The sequence below is a fragment of the Molothrus ater genome, chromosome 27, assembly GCF_012460135.2.
Source record: "Molothrus ater isolate BHLD 08-10-18 breed brown headed cowbird chromosome 27, BPBGC_Mater_1.1, whole genome shotgun sequence".
Classification (NCBI taxonomy): Eukaryota; Metazoa; Chordata; class Aves; order Passeriformes; family Icteridae; genus Molothrus; species Molothrus ater.
In genome coordinates, this window is record NC_050504.2 from 3562110 (window position 1) to 3588173 (window position 26064).

General features: G+C 53.1%; 3 protein-coding genes across 7 annotated transcripts in view; 1 reads left to right on the forward strand and 2 right to left on the reverse strand.

Annotated features, from left to right (window-relative positions):
* The window catches only part of DNAJC7 (DnaJ heat shock protein family (Hsp40) member C7), a 22635-nt gene extending 7001 nt beyond the window's left edge, over nt 1-15634 (reverse strand). Inside the window, exons 1-9 of the mRNA XM_036399118.2 lie at nt 15393-15634; nt 7825-7913; nt 7457-7581; nt 7257-7370; nt 6867-6941; nt 5028-5146; nt 3291-3444; nt 1748-1912; nt 630-721 (exon numbers count right to left, since the gene is read on the reverse strand). Of these exons, the coding sequence (XP_036255011.2) occupies nt 630-721; nt 1748-1912; nt 3291-3444; nt 5028-5146; nt 6867-6941; nt 7257-7370; nt 7457-7581; nt 7825-7913; nt 15393-15619 (1160 nt within the window). The 5' untranslated portion in view covers nt 15620-15634. The remainder of the gene's footprint in view (nt 1-629; nt 722-1747; nt 1913-3290; nt 3445-5027; nt 5147-6866; nt 6942-7256; nt 7371-7456; nt 7582-7824; nt 7914-15392) is intronic.
* NKIRAS2 (NFKB inhibitor interacting Ras like 2) lies at nt 15617-17783 on the forward strand. 2 transcript variants are annotated; one of them, XM_036398760.2, is made up of 4 exons: nt 15617-15906; nt 16052-16129; nt 16227-16293; nt 16657-16862. In XM_036398760.2, the coding sequence occupies exons 1-4, from the start codon at nt 15813-15815 to the stop codon at nt 16751-16753; spliced, it is 336 nt and encodes a 111-aa protein (XP_036254653.1). In that variant the 5' UTR covers nt 15617-15812; the 3' UTR covers nt 16754-16862. The 2 variants fall into 2 exon arrangements, with proteins under 2 accessions (XP_036254653.1, XP_036254652.1); XM_036398759.2 differs by having other exon boundaries at nt 15700-15906; nt 16052-16293; nt 16657-17783.
* Nucleotides 17717-26064, reverse strand: part of ZNF385C (zinc finger protein 385C) — a 69083-nt gene continuing 60735 nt past the window's right edge. For 3 of the 4 annotated variants that reach the window (XM_036398755.1, XM_036398758.2, XM_036398757.2), the window contains exons 4-8: nt 23499-23670; nt 22789-23118; nt 21235-21422; nt 20978-21091; nt 17717-20721 (exon numbers count right to left, since the gene is read on the reverse strand). In XM_036398755.1, coding sequence (XP_036254648.1) covers nt 20497-20721; nt 20978-21091; nt 21235-21422; nt 22789-23118; nt 23499-23670 — 1029 coding nt within the window. In that variant the 3' untranslated portion in view covers nt 17717-20496. The remainder of the gene's footprint in view (nt 20722-20977; nt 21092-21234; nt 21423-22788; nt 23119-23498; nt 23671-26064) is intronic. The other variant, XM_036398754.1, reaches the window with a different exon arrangement.

The following is a 26064-nucleotide window of genomic DNA, read 5'->3' on the forward strand; positions in this document are numbered from 1 at the left end:
CAGTCTATAAACACAGTGAGCTGAATCAAGTCTTAGAACAAATCCTCCCTAAATCCTGTTCAGATCAGACATGAGGAAGGATTTCTTCACTGAAAGGGTGATCAGGATTGAAACTGGTTGCCCAGGGGGGTGGTGGAGCCACCATGGGAACATCACCCATTCCAGGAGATGTTCATGGAACAACTGGATGTGGTACTCAGTGCTCTGCTCTACTTGACAGGATGGAAATTGGTCAAAGGTTGGTGCCTTTGCACCAGGCAGTGATGAGGGAGGGAGAAGGGATTGATCCAGCAGAACCAAACTAAGGATTGAGTTTAACAAACCCCAGATCCTGGTGATTTTACAGCCCCATCTCCACCACTTATCCTGCAGGCAAGACAAAGATTTTGGAGGTCTTTTCCAACCCAAATGATGCTATAAATACACCATCAAGAGGCAGTGGCAGATCCAGGCAGGCAGGAGAGGCCAGAGAGAGCCACCCCCATCTCCTCAGAACCATAAGGAAGAGGAATAAACTCAGGGCCTCACTCCTTCTATTCAGTCAAGCTCCAGATTTGTGATGCTGCCCCTCAGAGCTGCCAGGAGGACAGTGCTGTCCCCACAGGTGCCCAGTGCCAAGGTGCACTCACCACTGTGCCCTCCTCAGGTAGGCTTTGACGTAGGTGTCATCCAGCTTGACCGCGTTCGTGCAGTCGTCGATCGCCTCCTCGAGCTTCCTAAGCTACAACAGCAGACACAAGAGTGAACCCCACACACAGAACAAGCTCTGCACCATGCCCCCAGGCTAAGGAAAGGTGTGAGGAATCTGGGAAAATCTCACTGCTTTCTGTGTCTCCATCTGGGTTTTTTTTTTCCCAGTTTCTCACAAACACAGAGCTTTTGTTCACTGGGGAAAAAAAACCCATCAGAGGCTTGGCCAGTGACATGACAGAGCTGTGTGGTGTTTCTGTGTAAGAAATGCACTCAAAAGCAAGGACCTGTCTGATAACAATTCCATTTCTCTGTCCAAACTAATTCCTGGGCAGGAAGATAAACCTAAAAATATTTAAAAGAAGTCTTTTAGAAAAAGCGTTGTTTGTTTTCAGACACAAACATGTAAGACATGCATTCTGTGGCCTCCAGCTCATCCCACTTCCCAGGTTTTGGGAACAGCCTGTGTCTCTTGACCAAGTGGGGGTGTCTGGGGAAGCAGCATCAACATTGGGACAGCTGAGGAAGAAAAGTGCCCAGAGGACACAGGGTGGGAATTGGGAGCACTGCCACATGACTGGCTGTTTCCCTGGACAGTGCAGGACTAAAATTCAACAGCAAAGTGTCATGGGGCTTTAAATTAGGTCTTTTTTAAATTAGGTCTCTTTTCTTTTTTTTTTTTTTTTTTAATAACAATAAGCAAGACATGATTTACAAAAAGAATAGGAAAATAAATCTGTTCATTCCTGGGAAGGAAACAGAGACAGGGGTGCTTTTTGCTGACTAAGATAAGGCTGAAGCACGTCCCTCCTCTCCCTCCCACTCCATGCAGCCCAAGTATTTGAGTTTTGTTTCTGCAGGAGTTGTTTCTGCTGGCTGTTGGGAACTGCTCCAAGTGTTGTGCAAGCACAAAGCCCTGAAACACTGCCCATGGCCTCAGAGATGCAGCTGCCCAGCAGCCAGGAGAGCCTGTGCTTTCCAGAATAACTCAGCTGTGGTTTATCCCTGCCATGGTGAGGGATTTGGAAACAGACACCATCCACACAACACCCCTTACCTTGGAATTAACCGTCCCCCTGTTGCAGTAGAGTTTGGCATTTGTTTTGATATTATTTGGGTCTATTCCTAGTGCCTCTGTGTACAGTTCATATGCTAGTTTGTAGTTGCCTTTCTTGAATGCTTTATTCCCATCTTCCTTCTTCGCTTTAAGTGCTTTGGCATTCTGAAAGGAAACACACCTGGGTAAGGACACTAGGTCAGGGGGCCAAGCACCTTGTTCTGCCAGAACAACACAACAGTTGGAGGATACAAATCACAGCCCTGCAGCTGAAATGATCTCACTTTGCCTTTCCCCCAAGAGAAGCACTAAGGAACAGCCAGTGCCAGTTCCAGGCATCCTCCATAGGACAAAGGCTGCCTGATTTTAAGGAGAGAACATGACAGTGCAGTAAATTTATGGATTAAAATAAAAGGACCAGGAGTTCACTTTCTGCGAGCATATGAACAGATTTAAAGTCAGTGGAAGAGCGACACCAGGAAATGAGGAACACGAAGGAAGAGCGTTAAATGAAAGTCAGGGCAGTGGCCTGGATATTGGACCTGAAAGTCAGGAGTTCCTCTAAAACCAAGGTATCAGGTTTTATTGCTCCTCTGTCTGACCAGGGAACAAAGAAGAGTGAAGGGGAGGATGCTTCCACCTATCACAATCTGCTAAGAAACAGTTTTTAGGAGCTTGGCTTTATCTGAGGCAGCAGCTGGTTGTCTTTGGATGGGTTGGACACACAGCCTGCTCCTGGAGATCTGGGAAAGCCAATTGTGGTATTTGCTGGGTCCTCAGGATGAAGGAGGAGTTGAGAATCTGACTCCACGTTCTTAGTAGGCTAATTTATTATTTTATGATATTATATTAAAGAATGCTATACTAAACTATACTAAAGAATAGAGAGAGGATCCAGACAGAAGGTTTAACAAGATAGTAATGAAAAACTTGTGACTGCTTCCAGAGCCTGAAACAGCTGGGCTGTGATTGGTCATTAAGTCAAAACAATTCACATGAAACCAATCAAACCTGTTTACCTGTTGGTAAACAATCTCCAAACCACATTCCAAAGCAGCAAAACACAGGAGAAGCAATCAGATAATTATTGCTTTCATTCTTCTCTGAGGCTTCTCAGCTTCCCAGGAGAAGAAATCCTGGCAAAGGGATTTTTCCAGAAAATATGACAGTGACAGCCAATGATGAGGGAGGGAGAAGGGATCAATCCAGCAGAACCAAACTACATGTTGGGTTTAAAAAAACCTCAAATCCTGGTGATTTTACAGCCCCATCTCCAGCACTTACCCTGCAGGCAAGACAGGCCTTCTTGTGGATGATGGAGGGAAAAGTGACTGATCCAGCAGAACCAAATCATGCGTTGAGTTTAAAAAAAAACAGATCCTGGTGATTTTACAGACCCATTTCCAGCACTTAGCCTGTCTTGCCTGCTGGGTTTCTCATGGATGAGGGAGGGAGAAGGGATTGATCCAGCAGAACCAAACTATGCGTTGGGTTTAAAAAACCCAAACCCTGGTGATTTTACAGCCCCATTTTCACCACTTACCCTGCAGGCAAGACAGGCCTTCTCATGGTCAGGGGCCATCCTGAGGGCCTGCACAAAGAACTGCACGGCCTTCTCGATGCAGTCCTCGTAGTACAGGCACAGCCCGCGCACGTAGAGCGCGTCGGCGTTGGTGGAGTCCATCCTCAGGATGTCACTGCAACACAGAAATAAAGGACATCTGCCCTGCTCCTGCTGCCTCCTGACCCCCACAAGAACCTCCCTCCACTGAGAAAATATCTCCATGGGGTATTTTCTGGGTCCCCCCGTTGGAGGAGGAATGAAGGAATCTGACTCCATGTTCTTAGAAGGCGAATTTATTATTTTGTGTTACTATGGTCTATTAAAGAATGCTATACTAAAACTATACTAAAGAATAGAGAAAGGATACAGACAGAAGGCTTAAGAAGATACTAATGAAAAATCCATGACTCTCTCCAGAGCCCTGATTGGTCATTAAGTCAAAACAATTCACCTGTTGGATAAACAATGTCCAAACCACATTCCAAAGCAACAAAACACAGGAGAAGTAAATGAGATAATATTGTTTTCCTTTTTCTCTGAGGCTTCTCAGCTTCCCAGGAGAAGAATCCTGGGCAAAGAGGATTTTTCAGAAAATATGACAGTGACAGTACCCAGTTATTTTAACAAGTCTGTGGTACAGGTAAGGTAAAAGGACAGAAGCCTCCTCAAGCAGGATGGCTGGTTGTGAATGGGGTCTGGATGAAGCTTCCTAGGAAGATTCATGGGGATAAATTCACACACTGCCTCCTCATCACCTTTGTTGGACAATACCCTTTTCCTGACTCAGAGAGGCATTTTAAAAGTTTTATTTATTTTATTTTCAGTCTCCTGAGAAGGGTGAGACAACACAGATGTTATAATTCACACCACCACAATCAGAAGCCAACTATTTCCTAATTACAATACATTATACGTGTTTCTTGGCCTATCAGCTTTTGTCACACCATGCTGTAGATGCCATAAATCCAATCATCTAAAACTGCCCCTCATGGATCCTACTACAGTGCATCTTTCATAGTTCTATTTCTCCAAAGTATTTAGTCTTATTTGCAAGGCCATCTTTTGAAACTTTTTTCTAGCTCCATTTCTCTCTCACCAATATCTGTCTCAAAGTTTTGAGAGTTTCTCAGCATTTCTTGTCTCAAAGTTTCCATGTGGATGCAATGCTGTGTGGGCTTTCTGTCAAGCCCTAAAAGCTCTCTACAAATCCGTTTCCCATAACGTGCACTAAGTGTCACGGACATATTTTATGAAAAATCCTTTTGACAGGATTTTTCTCCTGAGAAGCCTCAGAGGAAAAGAAAAACAATAATTATCTGCTGCTGTGCAATGCAACAGGTGCATCTTTGATTGGTCTCATGTGGTTGTTTTTAATTAATGGCCAATCCCAGTCCAGCTGTCTCAGACTCTCTGGTCAGTCACAAGATTTTGTTATCATTCCATTCCTTTCAACCCTTCTGATGAAATCCTTTTCTTTTATTCTTTTGGTATAGTTTTAATATACCCCTTTCTTTTAATATAATACCTATCATAAAATAATAAATCAGCCTTCTGAAACATGGAGTCAAGATTCTCATCTCTTCCCTCGTCCCAGGACCCCTGCAAACACCACCACACACTAAGGAATATTTGTATTTTCTATTCCCTCACTTATTGCAGGCATGGAGCCAGGATTCCCCAGCAGGTGCCCCTCATCCCCAGCCCTCAGACACTCACCTGGCCACAGACTGTGCCTCGGGGTACCGGCCCAGCAGTGCCAAACACTCGGCCTTGAGGATTTTGAAGCGGTGACAGGCAGGAGCGAACTCCAAAGCACGATCCATGCAAAACACAACCTGGGGTGGGAGAAATCATAGCCCTGAGCACAACAAAGAGCCAAGGGCCTGGCTGAACTGCTGGCCCATGCTTGAGGCTTGTGTTTGATCAGGAAGGTGAGGGCAGACACCCATCTCCACTGCTTCTTCGAGTTTCCTAAGCTACAACATCACAGACAAGAGAGTGAACCCCACACAGAGAACAAATTCTGCACCATGACCTCAGGCTAATGAAAGGTGTGAAGAATCTGGGAAAACCTCACTGTTTTCTGTGTCTCCATCTAGGATGTTTTTTCCAATTATTAATGCTGGAGACACATTGCATTGGAAATTTTTCCTGATATGCTTTTCAAAGTGCATACCTTTTTGAAAGGTTGTGCTACTTTCCTGTTATGCTTTTTAAAGTGCATACCTTTTTCAAAGGTTGTGCTGTTTTCCTGATATGTTTTTCAAAGGTTTTGCTTTGTGTGCCAAGTTCTGAGGCACCTGCTGTGTTACTGTGACAGAGCACTACACAAGCCTCAAGGGACACCTGTAGGAAGTTCATCCCTTTAACCCTTCTAAACTGCAAGCCCCAAAGAAAGAACCAAGAAGGACAATCCTGCCCCTGTTTCCTGCAGTATAAAGCCACGTGGGAGGGACAGAAATTCAATAGACTGAGAGAGTTTGGACTGGACAAAACACAGAAAATACAGTGCAAGGACTGATCTTCCACTGGCCTGACAGCCATGGGCAGGGTGAGCTAATGGGTCTTTTCCATGCCTGCACTCTGGTGGGGACATCTGTGCAAGAACAGGGCATTGTTCCCCAAGGTTCATCTGCTCCTCGGCCCGTGACATCACGGCCCTGCTGTGGGAAGCACTGTGCTCCAGAGCCAAGGGCTCCTGGGTGAGACAGGAGCAGCTCTCCAGAAACAAAGATCAAGTTTCATGTCAGTGAAGTGGGACTGGGGAAGTGAGGGACAGATGCAGATGCCCAGGCAGGGCAATTCCTACACAGGAAATTCAGATTGATCACACATCCCATTTGCTCCTCAGAAACAGGTGATACAAAGCTGGGATTTACCCTTCCAAAATCTTGAGCTTAGCCTAAGAGTGACCTGAACAATGAGCTCAGTGTACCGGACAATCTCTTTCCTGGGATAAATCTGAGCCTTACATGCATCCACTGCACAGAAACAGTTGCATGAGAAGTGCCTGGTGCCTTTCAGATTTCATGCTGTCATTTCTTGTTCTATCAGGTCAGTACCAGCTGCATCCTGTTACAACCCTTGGGAAGAAAGATTTGGAAGCTGTAAGGAGAATGCCCCATGCAGATCTGCATTTCTCCTTGTATGACCCTTACTGGCACACAGCATGCCTTTTTTAAATTTTTTTTTTCTTTGAAAGAGTTGAGAAAGAAGAATCCTGGAGATGCATTTCAGGAGCAAAGTGTGATCAAATGCTGCTGCTGACAAAATCTGTCTCCAACAGCTCAATCATGACTCCACTCACCCTGCAAAGCAAACAGTGACAGAGGGTTGGCCAGAGCCAGTCACCTCCTCACTTGTCATTTGGTCAGTGCTCAGGGAGCACAAGCTCTGCCACTTCCAGAGCTGGCACAATTCACCAGCCAGCCCTGCTCCAACAGATGTGGCACAGCACCTCCCAAATACCCAGCCAGGAAACAGCCCCACACCTGCCTGGGCCATGTCAAACACAGCAGTTTTTAAATAAGACCACAGCAAACAAGTTCATCTCACCTTCCTGAAATCCCGTTTCTCAAAATCCACTTCAGCTATTTTTTCATACTCAAGCACAGTCGTGGCATTCTTCAGCTGAAAGACAGAACACATGAGTGCTGCAGGACAGTGTCTGCTCTGAAATGCCACCAAGCAGCATTTCAACACCCAATCCCTGAATGTCAGAGCCAAAACTACTGCAGACCATGGACCAATAATGCAGATGACATGAATGCTTTTGCCAGCATTAAGATCAGTTTGAAATAAAGTGACTGAACTGAGAGTCCAGGAAAATGTACCCTGTGAAAGAGACACAAGGCCAGCTGCCTTCCACCACTCTCCATTTCTCCTTTGGCCAGCTCAGCCTCCTGAGCATCTCCTGAGGACAATTCAATCTGAAGGTTCCCTTACCTCCTGCTGTGCCTGGGTATTTTTATGATCCAGTTCTAAAACTCGTTGAAAGCAGCGGCTGGCAGCCATGGCATTCCCTAGGGAAAGGTGGCACTTCCCTTCCCGGAGGTGGCCCTGGGAACACAGGGAAAAGGGATCTGCAAGAGCTGTAACAGGTGCAGAGAAGGGAGTGAAAGTGTTGCCTGAAGCTCTCCACGTACCCGTACAAAGCTGTCATCCAACCTGACTGACTGCTGAGCGTCCTCCAGCGCTTCTCGGAACCTCCCCAGCATCATGAGCGTGGCAGCTCTGTTCCCATAATAACTGGCATTATTGGGACATGTATCTGGAGAAAATGCAAGGCTCATGATCAGTGTAATGCAGCAGCTGCACAGTTTGTGGCACTTAAGAACATTGGCCCTGACTGGCATTATCGATCTGGTGACATTTCCCAAGGTAATTAAAGCAGGCAAGAGGTTTGCCTTCAGCATGTGCTGTCAGAAACCCCACTGGTGTGTTTGAAATCAGCAACCAGCTCCAGTTTTAGACATGGTGTTCAGTAAAGATTGATATTATCAGCTGTTCTCACCTATGGCTTTTGTGTAGTAGTTGAACGCTTCGTTGTAATCTTTCTTGGCATAGTATGCATTTCCCTGCTCCTTGAATGCTTCTGCTTCTCTGAAAGGAAGCAAAACACCACATTTTCAGAAGAACTGAGCACCAGACAGATTGTGACCATGACATGCATCTGACCCCCAAGCAGTATAACTGTTTAATTCTGTTCCAAATTGAAGCTGGTTCTCCTGAGATCTCCTCAGCACACACTGCCCAGCACACCCCATTTCCTGCTGGCTCCCAGCTACTCCACCTGGGATACTCAGGAATATTTCCTGGCCAAATTTTACAGGGATGCAACAGAAGCCTAAAGCCACCTTTGAGTCCCCTCAGAGTCCAGCAGAAGTCCATGATATGGAGTTCATCCAACAGGCCCCTCCTGCAAGGGGGCTGCACCTCAGAACAAAAGAGACAGTGCTGGCGCTTTCAGGAGTCCCACATACTTATAAACCAGAGCCAAGAACAATTTCCACATTCAAAAGACAGCTAAATCAAAGAGAAATATGGGTACAAGCCTGCAACAGAAGCCTGGCACTGCCTTGGCAACAGGTCTAGAAATAGTCCTCACACTCAAGAGCAAGCATTTGCAGAGACAGTTTGGGACATTTAAAAACACACAACATACGGTTTGAAGCAGCTTCCCTTAAACTCTCGAAAGCAAAGCTTCCCCTGAGGGAAAGCAAGGCCCTTCTCTTCCCTCATCTCCCTTCAGCCTTTCACCTGCACAGGGCAAGAGGGAGAGCACATCACAGTGATGGAAGAGCAAATGTGAGCAGTGCTCAGCAGGCTGACCTGGGAGAGAACAAAGGGAATTGTGTTGGAACAAGTTCCCATGTTTTCAGCCTTGCTCAGGCTGCCATTGGCCATTCCCACACAAGCACCTCATGCAGGGCTTGTTTTCACTGAGCCATCACAGATTTCCCAGCTGGCAGAACAATGGACACTGGGAGCTGGGAAATGTGCTCTTCACTTTCAGTTTTAAGTTTTGCTGTGTGCTGCACCCCAGCTGAGTCCAGCCACAGCCCTGTGGGAGTTAAACCCTGGAAGGAGATGAGATGGGTAAGAACTGGGGCAGAGCAAGGGGTAGCACACACCCACTGTCCCCCAAGGGCCTTGTCCTGGCTCCTGGGTCAGCTCCTCTCACTCCTGCTCCAGAAAATGATGAAGAGATGGGAAACTGCCATCCCTCCTCTGCCCCAGCCCCTCCCAGCATCACACCTGAGGCAGGTGCTGCAGCCTGGCTTTTCCTCAGGTACTGCCCAGCAGAGCCCCAGGAGCTCTGCACTCTCCCAGCTACGCTGATGTGCAACTATGCCTGTGGGATAGATCCATATCACAAGCATCAGGATGCAAACTTTGCATGATTAAAATGTTTCCAAACACAACCACCTGTTTTGAATATTACAGATCAAATATCTGAATGCAGTGGAAAAACTACTCAGCACTTGTGCACTTTTGGAACCCGGGCAGTAAAGAGTTTCACTGTTCTCTTGTTTCTGTAATCACAAATAGAAAAGAAAATCACAGATCCTATGAAAGCTCCTTCCCTCAGGTCTTTGTTGTACAGTCTAAAGAAACAGGTGAACAGTCTTAATGGCAGAACTCACCTGAGTAACCACCACAACCTGTCCAGCACACTGGGCTGAATCACAAGTTCTTTTACCCATTTTACCTGTCCTGTCATGAAGAATTACCATCTCATAGACACAGCCAAAGGCTGGCTGCCAGAGCACCCCATCTGCCACAAACTGCTGGGAAAATGGGAGAAAGAAAACATAACCCTGGCAAAACCAATTTTCAGAAAGCACCAGCACTTTGAGATGCCAGAGAAACACTCCCACACAGAGATTACTGTTTTCTACTCTTTTTTTATTGGTCTGTTTTCCTTTTAAGCAATTTAATACAGATCAATGTATCAACAAGTCACAGTGCCTGGGGTGACAGTGGCAGAAAGGAGAGCACAGGTATTTCTGCTGCTTACATGGCCTAAGGCTTAACCATGAAGCAAATCACCTCCAATGAAGATTGGGAAAGCAAATCACCTCCAATGAAGCCTGGGAAAGCAAATCACCTCCAATGAAGACTGGGAAAGCAAATCACCTCCAATGAAGACTGGGAAAGCAAATCACCTCCACAGCACGGAGGCAAAGGACCTGCTGGAGCTGTCAGGCTGGGCTCGAGCTCCAGCACCAGGACAGGAGCAGCTCTGCCCTGCTGTGCCCTGCTGACATCCAGAGCACACAGCCCTTGTTTACCATGGCTCTGGCTCCAACAAGGAGAACTGCAGCCCCTGATCTCACTGGGGATTGTTTCAACCCAACAGATGCTGTGGTCTGAATGAGCTCATTCTGCCTCCTGCGCTGCTGGGGCCTGCACTCCCCACTTGCTACTTTTGACACTGAAGAAGAATCGTGCTTTGCTGAAATACACCCCCAGCTGAATGGGTGTCTTTGTGACGGGGTTGGTGTCTTCACTGGGCTGCTCCATGCTGGACACAGAAACACAGAGGAGCTGCACCAAGGAGCTGGGTAAGAAGCTTGTCTTTCATCACTCACAGGCACAGGAGGGGCTGGTGGGAGTGACTCTTCCTGCAAGCAATGCAATAATTTTTTTTCTCTTTTATGGTATTTCTCAGCATCTCTAATACTTGAAGCACTTTGGTCCCAGTCACTCAGAGAACCTGCCACCATGGAATCATTTGGGTTGGAGAAAACCTCTGAGATCTTAGACACCGATCACCACCTTGTCAACCAGACCAGCGAGAGCACTGAGTGTCATGTCCAGCCATTCCTTGAACATGGGGACTCCAACTGCTCCCTGGGCAATGTCTGACAACCCTTTCTGAGCAGAAATTCCACCCTAATGTCCAAGCTGAACCTCTCCTGGCACAGCTGGAGACCAAGGAATTCAAGCAGCAGCTGCGCGCGCTGAGGCTCCCGCGCACACTCGAGCTGTGAGGATGGAGAGAGGAACGAGCACAAGGCTCCTTCTCCTCCCTGTGCCCTGTGAAAGCTCAGCCCCTGCTCGTTCCCAGCACAGCAGCTCTTGGAGAAGCCATCCTGCACACAGTGACACAATCCCACGCTTGCCTAACAACTCCTGCCTCCTCCTCAGAGCTTCCACACGCTGCCCCCGCGCGAGTGCCGATCGTGGCTTCCACCTCCCACTCCAGCTCCCCATGAGACTCCTGCAGACACCTGATTTTCTGTCATGGGAACCTTCAGGGATCTGTAAGCCAGCAGCTCTTGATCCAGGTGTGCTGGCACAGCCCCTGGGCAAGGCAATACCACCAGGGACAGAAATCCAACACCTAAGCAGGTGGCAGAGTCACCATCTCCCAGCTCTCCTGACCCTCACTCCCACTTCACTGCCTGCCTCCATTATGAAACTGTGCAAAACCCTAAAATAACCAGGATTTAAGGAAGTCTCCAAAATCCTGTCCCGACCCAGTAATCTTTCCTGTTATGCTCTGGCAATTTTGTGCAGCTCTTGCAGAGGCTTTTCCATCAATAGGATATCGTGCCTTTATCAGGCATTTTTGGGGGTGAAATCCCACCCAGATTCTCAGCTGTCAGATGTGACTCAGCCGCTGGGGTAAAATAAGTTGGGTGATCTCAATTCAGTTTACAGCAGGCAGATGTCTAGAGCTTAAAATTAGCCATCATGTTTGCCCCTGGACATACAATACTCTCCCCTCCCTTCTTTCAGGACTTGGAAGAGCAACAAAACACTCCCTGTGCCAGAAAGATACACAGCACTTCAGAGACCTGTCCTCAGGTGAGGTTTGACACTGAGAGAGGATTTAGGCATATATAGAAATAAAGGAATATATATTTACATATATAGGAATATATTACATATTACATATAAAGGAATATATATATTTACAACTTCCTCACGAGGGGCTGCAGAGGGGCAAGCACTGAGCTCTTTTCTCTGGTGACCCCAGGGAATGGCTGGAGCTGGGTGAGGGAGGGTTGGGTTGGATTTTAGGAAAAGATGTTTCCCCCAGAGGGTGTGTGGGCACTGGACAGGGCAGTGGTCACACACACTGCTGTGTGACAGGCTCTGTGCCCTGCTGGGCAGAGCAGAGCTGATTCCTGGCACATCAGCTCCCCCCAATGCACAGACATTGTGGCAGAGACTCACAGCCCCCAGCTCAGAAACCCAAGTGTGGACACACAAATCTCCACAAGGATGGGCCAAGGATTCACCCATGGAAAAGTAACAAAGGGCTGCCTTGAGCCTCTCAAGAGCAGAGCTGAACCTGAACCCACAAGGTGCTCAAACCCTCAGAAGGTTCCTCGTAACTGAGGGTAAACTCAGAAGGCCAAAAGAGCCACAAGAACCAAAATACGCCCCAAGAAATCCAAGGATTGACCCAAACCTTCCCTGCAGCCACGAGTGAGAAGAGCAGCCGAGCCCCAGCTTTAATTGTGCTGTTATGTAATTCCCAGAGCTCTGAATTAACCTAATTCCCAGCAATGGCCCCATCCTGCCTGGCAGGGCCACAGTGTAACTCCTGTGAAAACCCATGGAAGGGTCTAGAATCAGCCTGAGACTGCTTTTTTTTGAAGGAAGCTTTTTTTTTGAAATTCCTTTGGAATGAAGGAAGCCAATCAGTTTAAGAATTCCATGGGAAAACAACTACATGTACATTATGATTTATCTCAAAAAAGCACATTTCATGTTAAGGAAATAGGGTGAAACTGTAGGTATGGATCACCTTATCCTGGATAAATCAACTGCCTAACTTAGATATTCAAATACTCTGCAGATGCACAGGGAAGCAAATAATTACTTGAGTACCTTCTGCTGCTTCTGGTATGATCAGGAGATCATAAAATAATTCCAGATGAGTAAAATGGGCTGGTTTGTCACCTGGGAAGTCCAAGTGTCCATCTACAGGCAGAACAGGAATAGGAAAGTCATTTCCAGCTTATCCCAGAATGACCTGGTGCCCCTCAGATGATCCACCCCCTCCTGCCAGTGCTGCCCCAAAATTGGCCAGAAATTACATCTATTCTGGAGGAGCCTCACTGAGATGCACTGGAAAAGCCTCTTGGTGCTCACCACCACCTGCCAAGCTCCAGGTAACACCTGCAGACCAGTGACCCACAGCCTGGCCAGGCCCAGAAGCTCCAGGACCCTGTGGGTCGCTCCGTGCTCATCCCTTTGCTGTGGGAAATGTGGATGCCCCCACAGAGGCACCAACACATCCCAAGCCTGCAGCAGGGGCTCTGCAATTTCCTAGCAGTATTTTCCTGACAGCTGGAGGTTTTTTTAAGAAAACAAAGCTTCCATATGCTCCAGTGCTGAAGGAGAGGAGAAAGATCCAGCCTGGAGCATGCACGGGAGCGAGAACCCAGAGGTGCCAGGAAGATGACAAGGAAATTCTCCCTGGCAAAGCTCCAGAGGCCCAAGCTCACAAAGCAGCTGGGAGCAGGGAAAAACTGTTCCCATGGGTGAGAAACCTTTAAAATTAATGAAGAAACAAGTGAGTTTTTAGGGGTGGCCCAGTCCTGCTCATCAGCTGCTCAGCACTGGTGCACCAACGGATAAAATTAACACAATTACATCAACACTTTCTGCCAGGACCCCAACAATCCATGAGGCAGCAGCAGACAATAATTATCCTGTGACCACACTCCATTCCTGTGCCCTGGACGCCCTGGGAGCCCTTTGGCATGTCTGCAGCTGCTTCAGGGCATTAGTTACAGCCATTCTGAAATGCAGATCTCCCCTTTTGCTTGTTTTCTAACTTTCCAGTTTTATTAAGCCACAGGGAACAGAATTGTGCATTTGGACAAAGGTGAGTCCTTGAGCAAAGTATCCATATTCTGCCATACTGTGATCCCTAAATGGAAACAACAGAACCTGGAACCCTCGTTGCTGAGTTATCATAAGGATTCTGAAAAGGTTTTCATTTATTTTTGCTGATTTTTATGGATGTGAGGGCAGATACATCCTAAAGGCTGCACCAAATCAGTGTGTCCCACGTAGAGCTCACCCAGCTCTTACCTGGCCTGGGATGTTTCACAAACACCTGACACGTCCTGAGGCTGCAACTCCACTCCCCAGTACAGCAATTATTGCTCTGATTTTCACAAGAGCAACTGAGCTACCACAGTGAAACACAAAGGGCAGGGGTAGGGAAGAGGTCAATGCACAGAACTGCAAAGAAATCGGGGTGTGCAGGGCTGGCTCCCCCAGGGCAACACCAAGGAATCAGCTCCTGCCCATAAGGATCCATTTCAGCAAGGAAAGGTGCAACATTCCCAAAAGAACACGAAAAGGAAACCTTGTGAAAGCACCTAATGAAAGCAGTGCAGAGCACGGCCTCAGGAAGGAAGAAAGGAGCTGAAGGTCACTACCTGCAGACACCTGTGCCTTCAGCCAGGGTTTTACCTGTGAATTTCCACCATTTCAAACAGCACATTTTGCTTGCCCAAGGGCAGGAGTGCTGTGCTCCCACAGCCTGGGAGTGCTGTGCCCACACAGGCCTGTCCCAGCCCCACAGGCTGGGCGATGCCCGTGCTCTGCCAGCCCCAAGTGCCTCCTCAGCAGCTCCTCCTCTCCTGCTCAGCAGGATCTCCCCAGGGAGCTGCTCCTCGGGCCTCAATTCCACAGAATCCCTCGAGCCATCAACGGGAGCCTGAAACCACCATTCCTCAGAGGCCACTTTTGGTTTTGTTTCCTCTTCTTCATTCCACTGAATCATCTTCCAGAGCAAACACCTCAGCTCCTCCAGGAACAGTTCTTTCCTTCCAGGGGTATAACCCAGGCACCTGCCACTGTGGAAAACCAGCAGAGTTTCCAGGACAGAGATTCACAGCTCAGTCACTCCTGAGGTGAAAACGAGTGGGAAAGGTGGGGATCCCACCTCGCCCTGCCTCAGGTGACACTGGCAGCTCCTCAGGGCACGGCACGGACAAACCGGGAGCTCCGGGATGATGGAGCAGCGTTCTGCATCGTTCCCGTTATCCGCAGCAAGGCAGGACGGAGCGGAACCCACAGATTTCAAACGGAGCAGAGCCGGGGGAATGCGGTGATGGAGCAGCAAAGGGCTCAGGAGTTTGGAGCCTCCCCTTCCCACGAGTTTAATCCTTTCCCCCTGAGCGAGGGGGAGGACGCGCTCCCCGACACCGGTGCGGGCGTGTGGCCTCGGGACACGGGGTGTGAACCGCATTGCTGGCACACCCCGGTAACGGGTGGCTGCTCTAATCCCGGGAGCTCACCGGGACACACCGGCACCGCACCGCAAACCCGGCGGCGGCTCCCGGGCCCCGCCGCGTGCGGCCCGCGGCTGTCACGGCCCGCCGGGCCCCGCTGCGGAGCCCCGCCGCTCCCGGCCGGCCCTGCACACAGGGCTGTGCCCGCGGGGTCCGCTCGGGCCGGCACCGACCGCAGTCCCCGGGCGCGCTCCCGGCCCTGCCGAGCACCGCGGCCCCGGGCCCTGCGGCACTGCAGCCTGGCCGGGCCGCGGCCCGCCCACCGGCAGGGACAGGGGCCGCCCTTTCCCCGCCCGGGCCGCCGCTCTACCTGCGCGCCTCCTCGTCGCTGTCGGTCTCGCCGGGCCCGTCGGGCGCCGCCATGACCACATCGCACTCGGCCTCAGCCGCCGCCGCCGCCATCTTACCGCGCGGGGCTGGGCCGGACCGGGGCGGGGCGGGGCGGGGCGAGGGCCGGAACGGGCGGGATCTCCGCCGGTAGAGCGGGGCGGGGCTCGACCGGCAGGGGGCGCCGGCGGAGGAGCGAGGCGGCGGCATCGGGAGGGGCCGGTACCGGGAGGGAGGCGGAACTCCACCGGGGGTGGACGGGGCTTACACAGCCCGCGCCACTCCCGCCGCAGGGCAGCGCCGGGTCCCGCGGTCCGCCCGCCCACAGGGGGGCGCTGTGGTGCCGCCGGTTCGCCCCGCCGCCGCCGTTGAGGCTCGGCCGCGGCCGCCGCGGTGGGGCGGGATGGGCAAGAGCTGCAAGGTGGTGGTGTGCGGGCAGGCCTCGGTGGGGAAAACCTCCATCCTGGAGCAGCTGCTCTACGGGAACCATGTGGTCGGTGAGTGCGGCGGCTCCCCCGGGTGTAGCGGGCCCTGGGCAGTGCCGGTCCGGGGATCCCTTTGGGCTGTCCCTGGTCACCCCCCGGCCGCGCTGTGCCAGGGCCCCGGCAGCGTTCCCACGTGTCCCCTGCCCACCCCCGGCAGGTTCGGAGATGATCGAGACCCAGGAGGACATTTACGTGGGCTCCATCGAGACCGACCGCGGCGTGAGGGAGCAGGTGCGCTTCTACGACACGCGGGGGCTGCGGGACGGGCTGGAGCTGCCCAAGCACTGCTTCTCCTGCACCGACGGCTACGTGCTGGTCTACAGCACCGACAGCAAGGAGTCCTTCAAGCGTGTCGAGCTGCTCAAGAAGGAGATCGACAAGTCCAAGGACAAGAAGGAGGTGAGTCGCCCCGGGAGAGTGGGATCTGCTCCCCTTGGGCAGGTTGTCACCTTTGGTTTCTCCAGCCTGTCACAAGATTCTGATGGGTCCCTGATCTGGGAGACTCCCAGCAGTAACAGGCTGTCTTGTGGGATGCTCTCTGAGCATACAGGTGCTCAAAGGCTCCTTCTGCTTTGGGGCTGGTTTGGGACACACAGACCCTAGCAGGAGGAGAAGGGAGCGCTGAGATCATTGGGTTTCAAAAGGCCTTGACATGGAATCAGTGGCGGGCCAGGCCCACCACAGAGGGTCCCATGGCAGAGCCAGCCAGCCCTGCAGCTCCGTGCTTGGTCGTCAGGGGCCCTTCTCACCCTTTTGGAACAGGTCACCATTGTGGTTTTGGGCAACAAGTGTGACCTGCAGGAGCAGCGGCGGGTGGACCACGATGCAGCCCAGCACTGGGCCAAGGGCGAGAAGGTGAAGCTGTGGGAGGTGTCCGTGGCTGACCGGCGCACGCTGATCGAGCCCTTCATCTACCTGGCCAGCAAGATGACCCAGCCACAGAGCAAGTCTGCCTTTCCCCTGAGCCGCAAGAACAAGGGCAGTGGGTCCATGGATGGATGAGCCTGCTTCCCCTTCCCTTCCATTGCCACCTGCTCTTCCTCACCTTCCTGCTTCCCTTGCACGCTCCTCCTGCTGAGTCCTGCCTGGTGTCACAGAGCCTGTGGGAAGCAGGTGGCCAGGAGGAACAGTCATCCCAGGGCTAGGGATGGTCCTGGTGGATGAGAGAGGCAGTGGGACAGGAGCCACTCCTCTCCCTGCCCAGCCCCTGCAGCTGTCAGAGGTGCTACAGGAAGGTCAGGATTCACTCAATGACCCCCTCTGCTCTCGGGTGTAGGCTGGGAGAGTGGAACAGAGGCACAGCACAGGCTGGCTGGAGCGTGGGCATCAGCTCCACATCTGGAGGGAGCAACTCCCTCTTTTTCTATTTCCTGGCAACATGTGGGCAGGGCCTGTTTGCTGGCCCTGCCTCCAGCCAAGCAGCTCTCCTTGCCCTGCCCCAGCTGGCTCTGTGCTGCTCCCTGGCAGCTTGTCCCTTACCATGACAGTGTCCACTGCTCCTTTATGCACTGGAATATCCAGACATGCTGCCCCAGGGAATGCCTAGAGCAGGACACGTGCTGTTCCTGAGGGCAGGGTGCCTAAATGCACCATTCCAGCCCTCCTCTTCCTGAGTGCAGACTCAGCCATGAGCTTGGAACTGTACTTACCCTGCACAGCTCAGATGCTTTGGGCTGTGGCAGCTCTCACTGCCCACCTGCCACAATGCTGCCTCTTCTCAGAACCACCTTAAAACAAGGCACAGGTGTCCCAGCCCTACCTGGCAACACTTGGTCCCTTCAGGTAGTCTGGATGTAGGAAAAGAACTGATGAAAAGCCCCAGTGTGTTTATACTTGTTCCTTTTATTTACCGAGTAACACAATAAAGCGATGAGATTCGGTTATCAAAATATTTTCCTTTTTTTTTTTTTCCAACAGTTATAGTACATCAAAAAAATATACAATGAACATTACAGGAGGGTACTGGCCAAGTCCCTAGAGTCTGGATATTCCATTTTGGGTTTGTTTTTTTTTTTCTGGTGTTTTGAATCAAATTTCACATCACTCCAAGGTTATTTACAGAGGGGCACACGTTACCGAGCGCTATGGACTATCCCTACTCCTAGTACAGCATGTGCTAAGTCAAAGGCAGTAAATGCTTTGGAGAGCAGGAGGGGATTTGGGGGGATGCCATAACGGGGGTTTCTTATGCAGCTCGTTGCAGTATTACTGTCACTAGAAGGAATGGCTTTCACAGGGTTAAAGTGCCAAGAACAGGAGTGTGTCAGGACTCCACTGGTGAGGGGCAAGGAGCAGCCATGGCTCCAGCACAGGCTTTTTGGAACGATGGAGGGGAACAGGCCCACTGGTGCCACGTGGCTCTGCAAGCTGCAGCCCAGCTGCTCCAGGCTCCCCAAACTTCTGAGGGGCTGGGCACAGCACCAGGGGCTCATGGCACAGGAGGGGACCCACTGTCCTGCTGCGGTGGCTGGACTGGGGGTGACCCCAAGGGCCTGGGAAGGGCACAGTGACACGGGCAGGGGTGGCTGGGGACGTGCCAGCCATGGGCTGCTTGGCACTGGGGAACAGGGACAGCATCTCCTGTCCCCTGGGGCCCCACCAGCACAGGCTCCTGTCCCCTGGGATGTGGGGTCCCTCTGTGTCCCCTGGGCTGTGGGTCCATCTCCCTATCCCTGGCAAAGCCGTTTCTGCAGGGAGCCTTGCTTCCCTCATATATCCCACCACTGCTGCAAGACCTTTCCATTGTCTCCACACACAGCTGCTCACTCTTCTCATGGTGCTCTCTCCCACTCTCCTCCTTCCCTGGGGAGGGGGTGCTCTGAGCAGGTGAATTCACACCCAGGGGCTCCCTCACTCTCCTGTCTCCGTGGCAGGAGCGCAGTGGTGGCTCCACGGTTGGTGCTGCCCACGGACCCTGCAGGTGTGAGCTCCTTCCTGCAGCTTTCCTGCCCTTGCCAAGGCTCCAGCCCTGGGAAGCAGATATGTTTCAGCCATCTGAGTCACCCATCGGCCCCTTCCTGTTCACCTTCCCGTGCCAGGCCCCATCCTGAGCATCGGTGGAGCACGCTGGGCAAAATCCTTCTGAAATCCAGGCGCTGCTTGTGGCCAAGACGTCAGATATGTGTGCTTGTGCGTGTGGATTCCCAGGTGCACACACCAGCCTGCCTCTTCCCGAGGGCTGGGAGGGAATGGGAGTCACAGCAGAGGTCTGAGCCAGCACCCTGGGCTGGGGACAGGACAGAGCTCAGTGTCATGTTGGTTCTTCTGCTGCCACCACTGCTCCAGCTGCAGCACCAAAGGGAATCGCAGGCGGCCAGTGTGGCGGGTGAGCTGCCCCCTGGATTGCATAGATCAGGGTGGGGTGTTCCTCCAGAGAAAGGTCCATTTGGGATGCAACTGTCTCTATGTACAGCAGCGTGCTGGGCACCCAGAGCGCCGCGGTGACAGTCCCAGACAGGTCATGCTTGGGCTGTCTGAGCACAGTGAAATGCAGAGCTATGGCCTCAGGGTCCCTCCAGAGCCTGGCACTCTGCAGGCTATGGGTGCACCTGCCACCTGATTGTCCAGGCTGCTGAGGACACCTTTGATTTTGGGAATCATCAGTAACTTCCTGGAAGCTCCTAACTGGGACGGGATCGGAGGGCTGTGCACAGCAGGTGAGCAGCAGCGTTGCCTTTCACTGGAGAACTGAAAGTGCTTTAGGGACATTCACTCAGCCTCACAGCATCTCCCGGGAGGTAGGGGCAGGGCTGTCCCCACGCTGGGACAGAGACAAGGACGGGTGCCAAGCACAGGGTCACCTCCTTGGGGAGCCAGCACTGGCACTCCTGGCCTTGCTGGGCATGAGTGGGACCCAGCTTGGCCACATCGTGTGCTTCTGGGGCCAGGGCAGGGCCCGTGTGCTTTGGAGGGAGGAGGCACCGGCCCTGGGGTCAGCTATTGCTCTCGGAGTGAGGATATGGTCAGTGTGGCCGTGCCTGCCACCACAGGGGCTCTTTGGCTGGTGGGACATAGGGAATTGGGACAGGGGGCTGGTGGGTGGCACAGAAACCTCCTGCCAGCACAGGCAGGTGCGGGGCTGGCAAGGGCACAGCCAGCCCAGGCTGAGAGAGAAACTGCCAGCTTCCCACTTGTGCTGGGGTTGTTTCTCCCAGGAGGAGCTGGGCTGAGATTCCCCTCACACTTCCCTTCCCACTGGGCTGGCAGGGAGCAGAGGGATGCTCCTTCTCCCAGGGACCAGCCAGCTCCTCTCCTTCCAGTCCTGGAAACTGGGAGGGCGATGAAGAAGCAGCCAGCAGGCCAAGGACAGGCAGGCTGTGGCCATGAGATGGTCCTGCTGATTTGGACACTGTCCTCTTCCATGCACTGCCTGGGCTCATCTGCTGAGCAGGGGCCAGCACAGGCTGGGGGGGCGGTGGGGATGCACGGCGGGGCTGGCCAGGCTCTGTCAGGGCACCTCTCTCCAGTGGGAGCCCTCTCCAAGCAAAGGAGAAGCTGGGGTTGATGTCTACCACTACGTTTTCCCACCAGGCAGGAGAGCAGGTACGAGGAGCGCTGTCCCCAGCCCAGCCCGGTGCACAGAGCCTGGCCGGGTCAGCAGCTCTAGTAGGGTGCAAAGACGATGGGACCCGGCGTGGGGCGGACGTGAGCCGGCGGCGTTCGGAAAAGGGCTGGTCCGAGGATCGGCGCTTGGAACAGGGTGGTGGCAGCTGCCGGTCGCAGGGCGAGGGGTCCGGGCATGGCGCAGACGGCAGCGGCGGTGAGCGGGCTCGGCAGGAAACGGGTGGCCAGGGTTTTGGTGAGGTGCTTCTGCAAAGCCAGCTTGGACTGCAGGGAGGGAGGAGGAGACACCGTGAGATGGCAGGAGAGGTGGAGGAATCGCAAGTGAATGCTGCTGCCAAAGCACTCCCAAGTTATCCAGGAATAGACTCAAAACCCACCACCACAGCTCACCCTCCTGGAGGGGAGAAGCTGAGCTGTGGTGATGGAAACCAAGGTTTAAGAGAAGCAGCTCCCATAACTCACTGAAAGGATGGAGCGAGGATCTGTGAGCAAACGAAGCGCTGTGCAGGGAGACAGGTACCTTGAGAATACTCACTGCGAGGGCAGCATTCTTCTGCAGCTTGTTGTAGGGGCTGTACTTGGGCTTGGGTGGCTTCCCTGCCAGCCTGTCTTTGTGCCTCCGGCTGCTCATGTGCTGGGGAGGAAAACAGCAACATCACTGGGAGCCAGGACAGTCAGGGGTACTGTGCGGCTCAGGTCTGTGGGGACACCAGGTACCACACCCTGAGTCCCTCCACATCCACACCCAGTGCCCAGGCACTCCCAGGGCATTGTCACCTGCTTGAGCTGGGTCTCGGAGTTGACGTAGATCTCGCACACTTGGCAGTGGAAGGCCTTGTTCTGGATGTTGATGCTGCCCTTGTTCCCGATGCGCTTGGACTTGTGCCCTGCCCGGGAGAGCAGCTTGCCCCGGCCTCGCCGCAGCTGCGTGCCGTGACCTTCCAGCATCGACTTGTGCTTGGCGCCTGGCAGGAGGGGACACTCAGCTAACCCAGCCCCGTGCCAGTGCCACAGCAGCAGGAACATGGAACATCCAGCAGCAGGTGCCCTCCAACAGCACCAACCCGTGCCCAGCAGCACTTGCAGGCAGAGGGCACAGGGAGCCCGAACTTTTGCCATTGCTGCACAACCCCCTCCCAAACCCTGCCCAAGTGCACGTCGCAGGCAGAGCAGAGATGCTCATGTTCCCAGAGACCCCCCCTGCACGAGGCAGCTTTGGAGAAGCTGCTATTTCCAGCGTGTGCTGGAGCCTGTCGCCTGTCCCCGGGCGTTAGCACAGTCTGCAGCATCTGAGCCGTGCCCAAGGTCACAGCACAGCCAGGAATAGCTCAGCAGGGTCACAGCAGGTGGGGAAGGAGGAACCCAAGATCCCTGCACACCTGGGGACAGGGTGCTTCGTCCTGTCCCTGACGAGGGTGCATGGGGAGCAAGTAATTTAAGCCCCTGCTAATTCATTCTGTTTTTAAGGAGCTGTGTGACAGCCACAGAGCAGCGCCAGCCTGCAAACGTTTGTTTGTTTGATTGTTTGTTTGTTTGTTCTTTTTCCCCCAAATCAGCTCCTGAATTTGTAACTGGAGCTGACAAAAGCAAAAGGACACGTCTGCAGCTAAGCCACAGCAGTGTCCTGAGCCAACCCTGCCCACGGCAGCTGCTGCTGCCCCAGCAGGCAGTGGGGTGGGAGGAATTGCTCCCCAGTCTTTGAAAGGACCTTCTGTTTAAATTTGGGGTGCCCAGCTTAAGCATCCTCTAGAGAAAGGGGTGAGCCAGGAGCTGGAGCTGCAGGGCCCACAGACCCCACTGGGGACCCCTGTACCATGGCTGCCACCACCCTGGGGGACCCTCAGCAGCTCCCACAGCTGCCCACCCCAAGGGGCTGCCCCACACAGCCCAGGAGTCATTGCAGGCTGTGCAGCTCCACAGCTCATTGCATTCCCCGGGGTTTTCTCCATAGGGCCACAAGCCCAAACCACCAAGCTGCTTTGGGAAGTATCATTCCAGGTTTGGAAGAAACCCTGGCTAACAGCTTCAAGCTAAATGGAAAACAAAGTAGCCTAAATCACTTGATTAAATGTCCTTAATTGAGACATGATCAATAAGAGTGTTTGACCTGGTGAAAATTCACCCTAGAAGCTGCAGCCCAGGTAAAGCCCCATGACTTATCTGTGCAGGTAATTTTAATGAATGTTTTTTAATTACAGCAACACTCATTAATGCTTGCTACTTCATTACAAGGCTGCTTGGTTATGGGGCGTTGCTGGGCTTTGCTCAGAGCCCCAGTGAAGTGGCAGGGGCCCATCCCCCTGTCCCCCTGCCCCCCAAAAATGCCCTTACCGGTGTTGTGAGCCTCCAGCTGGGACAGGGAGTTGACGGTCACTTTGCAGGTGGGACAATACAGGTGCTGTTTGCTCTTTTTCCCCTCTTTCTCGCTCTCAGGGGCCGAGCTGACGCTGCTGCCTGACTCAGCTGCCTGTGCCTCAGCTGCCTGGGCGGATGAGGAGGCCACGCTGGTGGCATCTGAGGTGCCCTCTGACAGCTCGGAGGCTGGTGGGGAGCCCAGAGGGGCAACACTGCCTGGCAGCTCCACTGGTGATTCCTCAGTGCTGGGCACCAGCCCCAGGCTGCTGCCCTCACCCTCCGACTCCTGTGGGCTACTGGCATCAGCTGGTGGGAGGAGAAGGAGAGGGGGAAAGAGGAAAAGAGAAAGAAATGGGCAGAAAGAGAAAGTTCTCTGTGCTTGAACATGTTTTCTGGATTTCATAGAGCACCCCCATATTCCCCAGACCATCCCAGAGGTTTGCATGCATCCCCAGCTCCCTCCTGTTCCAGCTGTTATCTCCAGTGCATGCAAGCTGGGCTCAGCACCAAACCCTGGTGCTGCACAGCTCCCACCAGCCCCATCCCTGCATGTGGCAGAGCCCTGGGGCTGTGTGGGACAGGGCTCACTCCCAGAGACAGCAAATCACAGGGAAAACACCCCCTGTCCCCTGCAGGAGCCCAGGGGGCACCAACCACAGCCTCCCCAGCCCCACAGCCCCCTGTACCTGTGCTGCCCAGCTCCCCACTGCCCACAGGGCTGGGGGCCAGCTCGGCTGTGCTGTCCTGGCCAGGGGTCCCTGCTGCAGCCCCCAGCACCTTCTGCTTGTTCTTCATGGCCTCGATGGCCTTCAGCCTCCGCGCGTGCTTGTGGCCCTTGTAGTGGGCTTCAGCCTGGTTCTGGGGGGAGAGAGGGATGGCCGGGTCACTGCTGTGACAGACAGACAGACAGACACACAGACATGGGCAGGGCAGGGGCTCAGAGCCGGGAGTGGCCACTCAGGCAGGTTTCTAGTGCAGCCACCTCACCTGGTGGCACCCACGCCCAGGGTAGGACCCCAAAGAGGGGCTGGGAGTGGGGTGTAGCACAGAGGGGTGTTGGCACTGGGGTGTAGAACAGAGGGGTCTTGGGAGTGGGGTGTAGCAAAGAAGGGTTTTGTTTTGGCACTGAGGTGTAGCACAGAGGGGTTTTTTTGGCACTGGGGTGTAGAACAGAGGGTTTTTTTTTGGCAATGGGGTGTAGCACACAAGGGTTTTAGCAGTGGGGTGTAGCACACAAGGGTTTTAGCAGAGGGGTTTTAGCACAGGGGGTTTTAGCAGTGGGGTGTAGCACAGAGGGGTTTTTGGCAATGGGGTGTAGCATAGGCGGGGTTTGGCACTGGAGTGTAGCACAGAGGGGGTTTTTGGCAATGGGGTGTAGCACAGAGGTTTTTGGCAATGGGGTGTAGCACAGAGGGGTTTTTGGCACTGGGGTGTAGCTCGGGGGGATTTTTGGCACTGGGGTGTAGCACAGAGGGGTTTTTGGCACTGGGGTGTAGCACAGAGGGGTTTTTTGGCACTGGGGTGTAGCACAGAGGGGTTTTTGGCAATGGGGTGTAGCACAGAGGGGTTTTTGGCAATGGGGTGTAGCGCAGAGGGGTTTTTTGGCACTGGGGTGTAGCACAGAGGGGTTTTTGGCACTGGGGTGTAGCACAGAGGTTTTTGGCAATGGGGTGTAGCACAGAGGGGTTTTTTGGCAATGGGGTGTAGCACAGAGGTTTTTGGCACTGGGGTGTAGCACAGAGGGGTTTTTGGCACTGGGGTGTAGCACAGAGGGGTTTTTGACACTGGGGTGTAGCACAGAGGGGTTTTTGGCACTGGGGTGTAGCACAGAGGGGTTTTTGGCAATGGGGTGTAGCACAGAGGTTTTTGGCACTGGGGTGTAGCACAGAGTCATTCCCCTCCTCTCCCCAGCCCGCTCTGACACCAACATATTGAGGCCAAGGTATCACTCTCTAAGACATCAGCACGTTGCTTGCTTGGTGAGATAAGGACCCTGCTCTGATTAAATGCATCAAGACACTCCTAAAAGCAGCTGTCAGGCAAAATTTATGACTCCAGAAACCTACAATGAATTGTTGCTGTAAAAAAATGAAATAAAGGGTTTTTTTGGTGGGGAGGACACATCACCCAGTGTGTCCTAAGGGGTGTCCAACACATGGTTCATGTCCCCAGCTCCTCTCTCTCAGTGAGCACTGGATAATGAAGCGTGACTCTGATGGATTCGTGTCTGCACCAAACTGATAAAAATGGCCACAAAAATAATTCCCCTGAACACTGATGTCCTCCCAACAGGGACAATGCTGCATTGTCCCCCCAAAACAACCCCGTTTTGGCAATTTATGGAGTGGAACCCCAGTCTGAATGAGACACTGTACCCCTTAGTGGGACAGATTAATTTGCACAGCATTCCTGGGGGCCAGCTGAGGATTCCTGGGCTCAGCAGCGGGAACCATCCTACCCCATCCCTCCCCCTGTGGCTTCCCAAGGGCTGGGGCTGGTACGTGGGAAAGCAAAGGGCGAGTCCAAGCGTGGTGCCTCATTAGCAAAGACAATGAACTGCCCCTGGAAAACAGGGCTGGGTGCAGCCAAAGTAGGTCACAGCCTCCATGCTGGAACACCCACGGGCTGTGAGGGTCTGGGCCAGCCAGGGGAACCTGGAGGGACATGGGCAGAGCAGGAATGGGGGCACGGGGCGCTCGTGGGGAGCACATTGTGGGACTGACCCTCCTGGCACAACACCTCTGGGCTGCTGGGAAGCAATGAGCAATGAAGGAAGCAATGCTTTTCCTGAGCTGCTTGGCCGTGGAGTGAAATCAGGAAGCCCAGAACCTGGGATTTTTGCTGGCAGAGCAGCAGCAGCAGCCCCAGGCAGTGCAGATCCAACATGGCCAGGCTGGGATGGCTCCTCTGCAGGCAGGAGCAGCTCCAGCAGCCCAGAACTCCTGTGCTGCTGGGCACCAAAAGGACTGGCAGCTCTGGTGGATGACACTGAACATGGGGATGGATGAGACTGACCCAGGGATGGATGGGACTGACCCAGGACTGGATGAGAGTGACCCAGGGATGGATGAGATTGAGCCAGGGATGGGTGAGATTGAGCCAGGGATGGATGAGAGTGACCCAGGGATGGGTGAGAGTGACCCAGGGATGGGTGAGAGTGACCCAGGGATGGATAAGAGTGACCCAAGGGATTGATGAGACTGAACCACGGATGGATGAGACTGAGCCAGGGATTAATGAGAGTGACCCAGG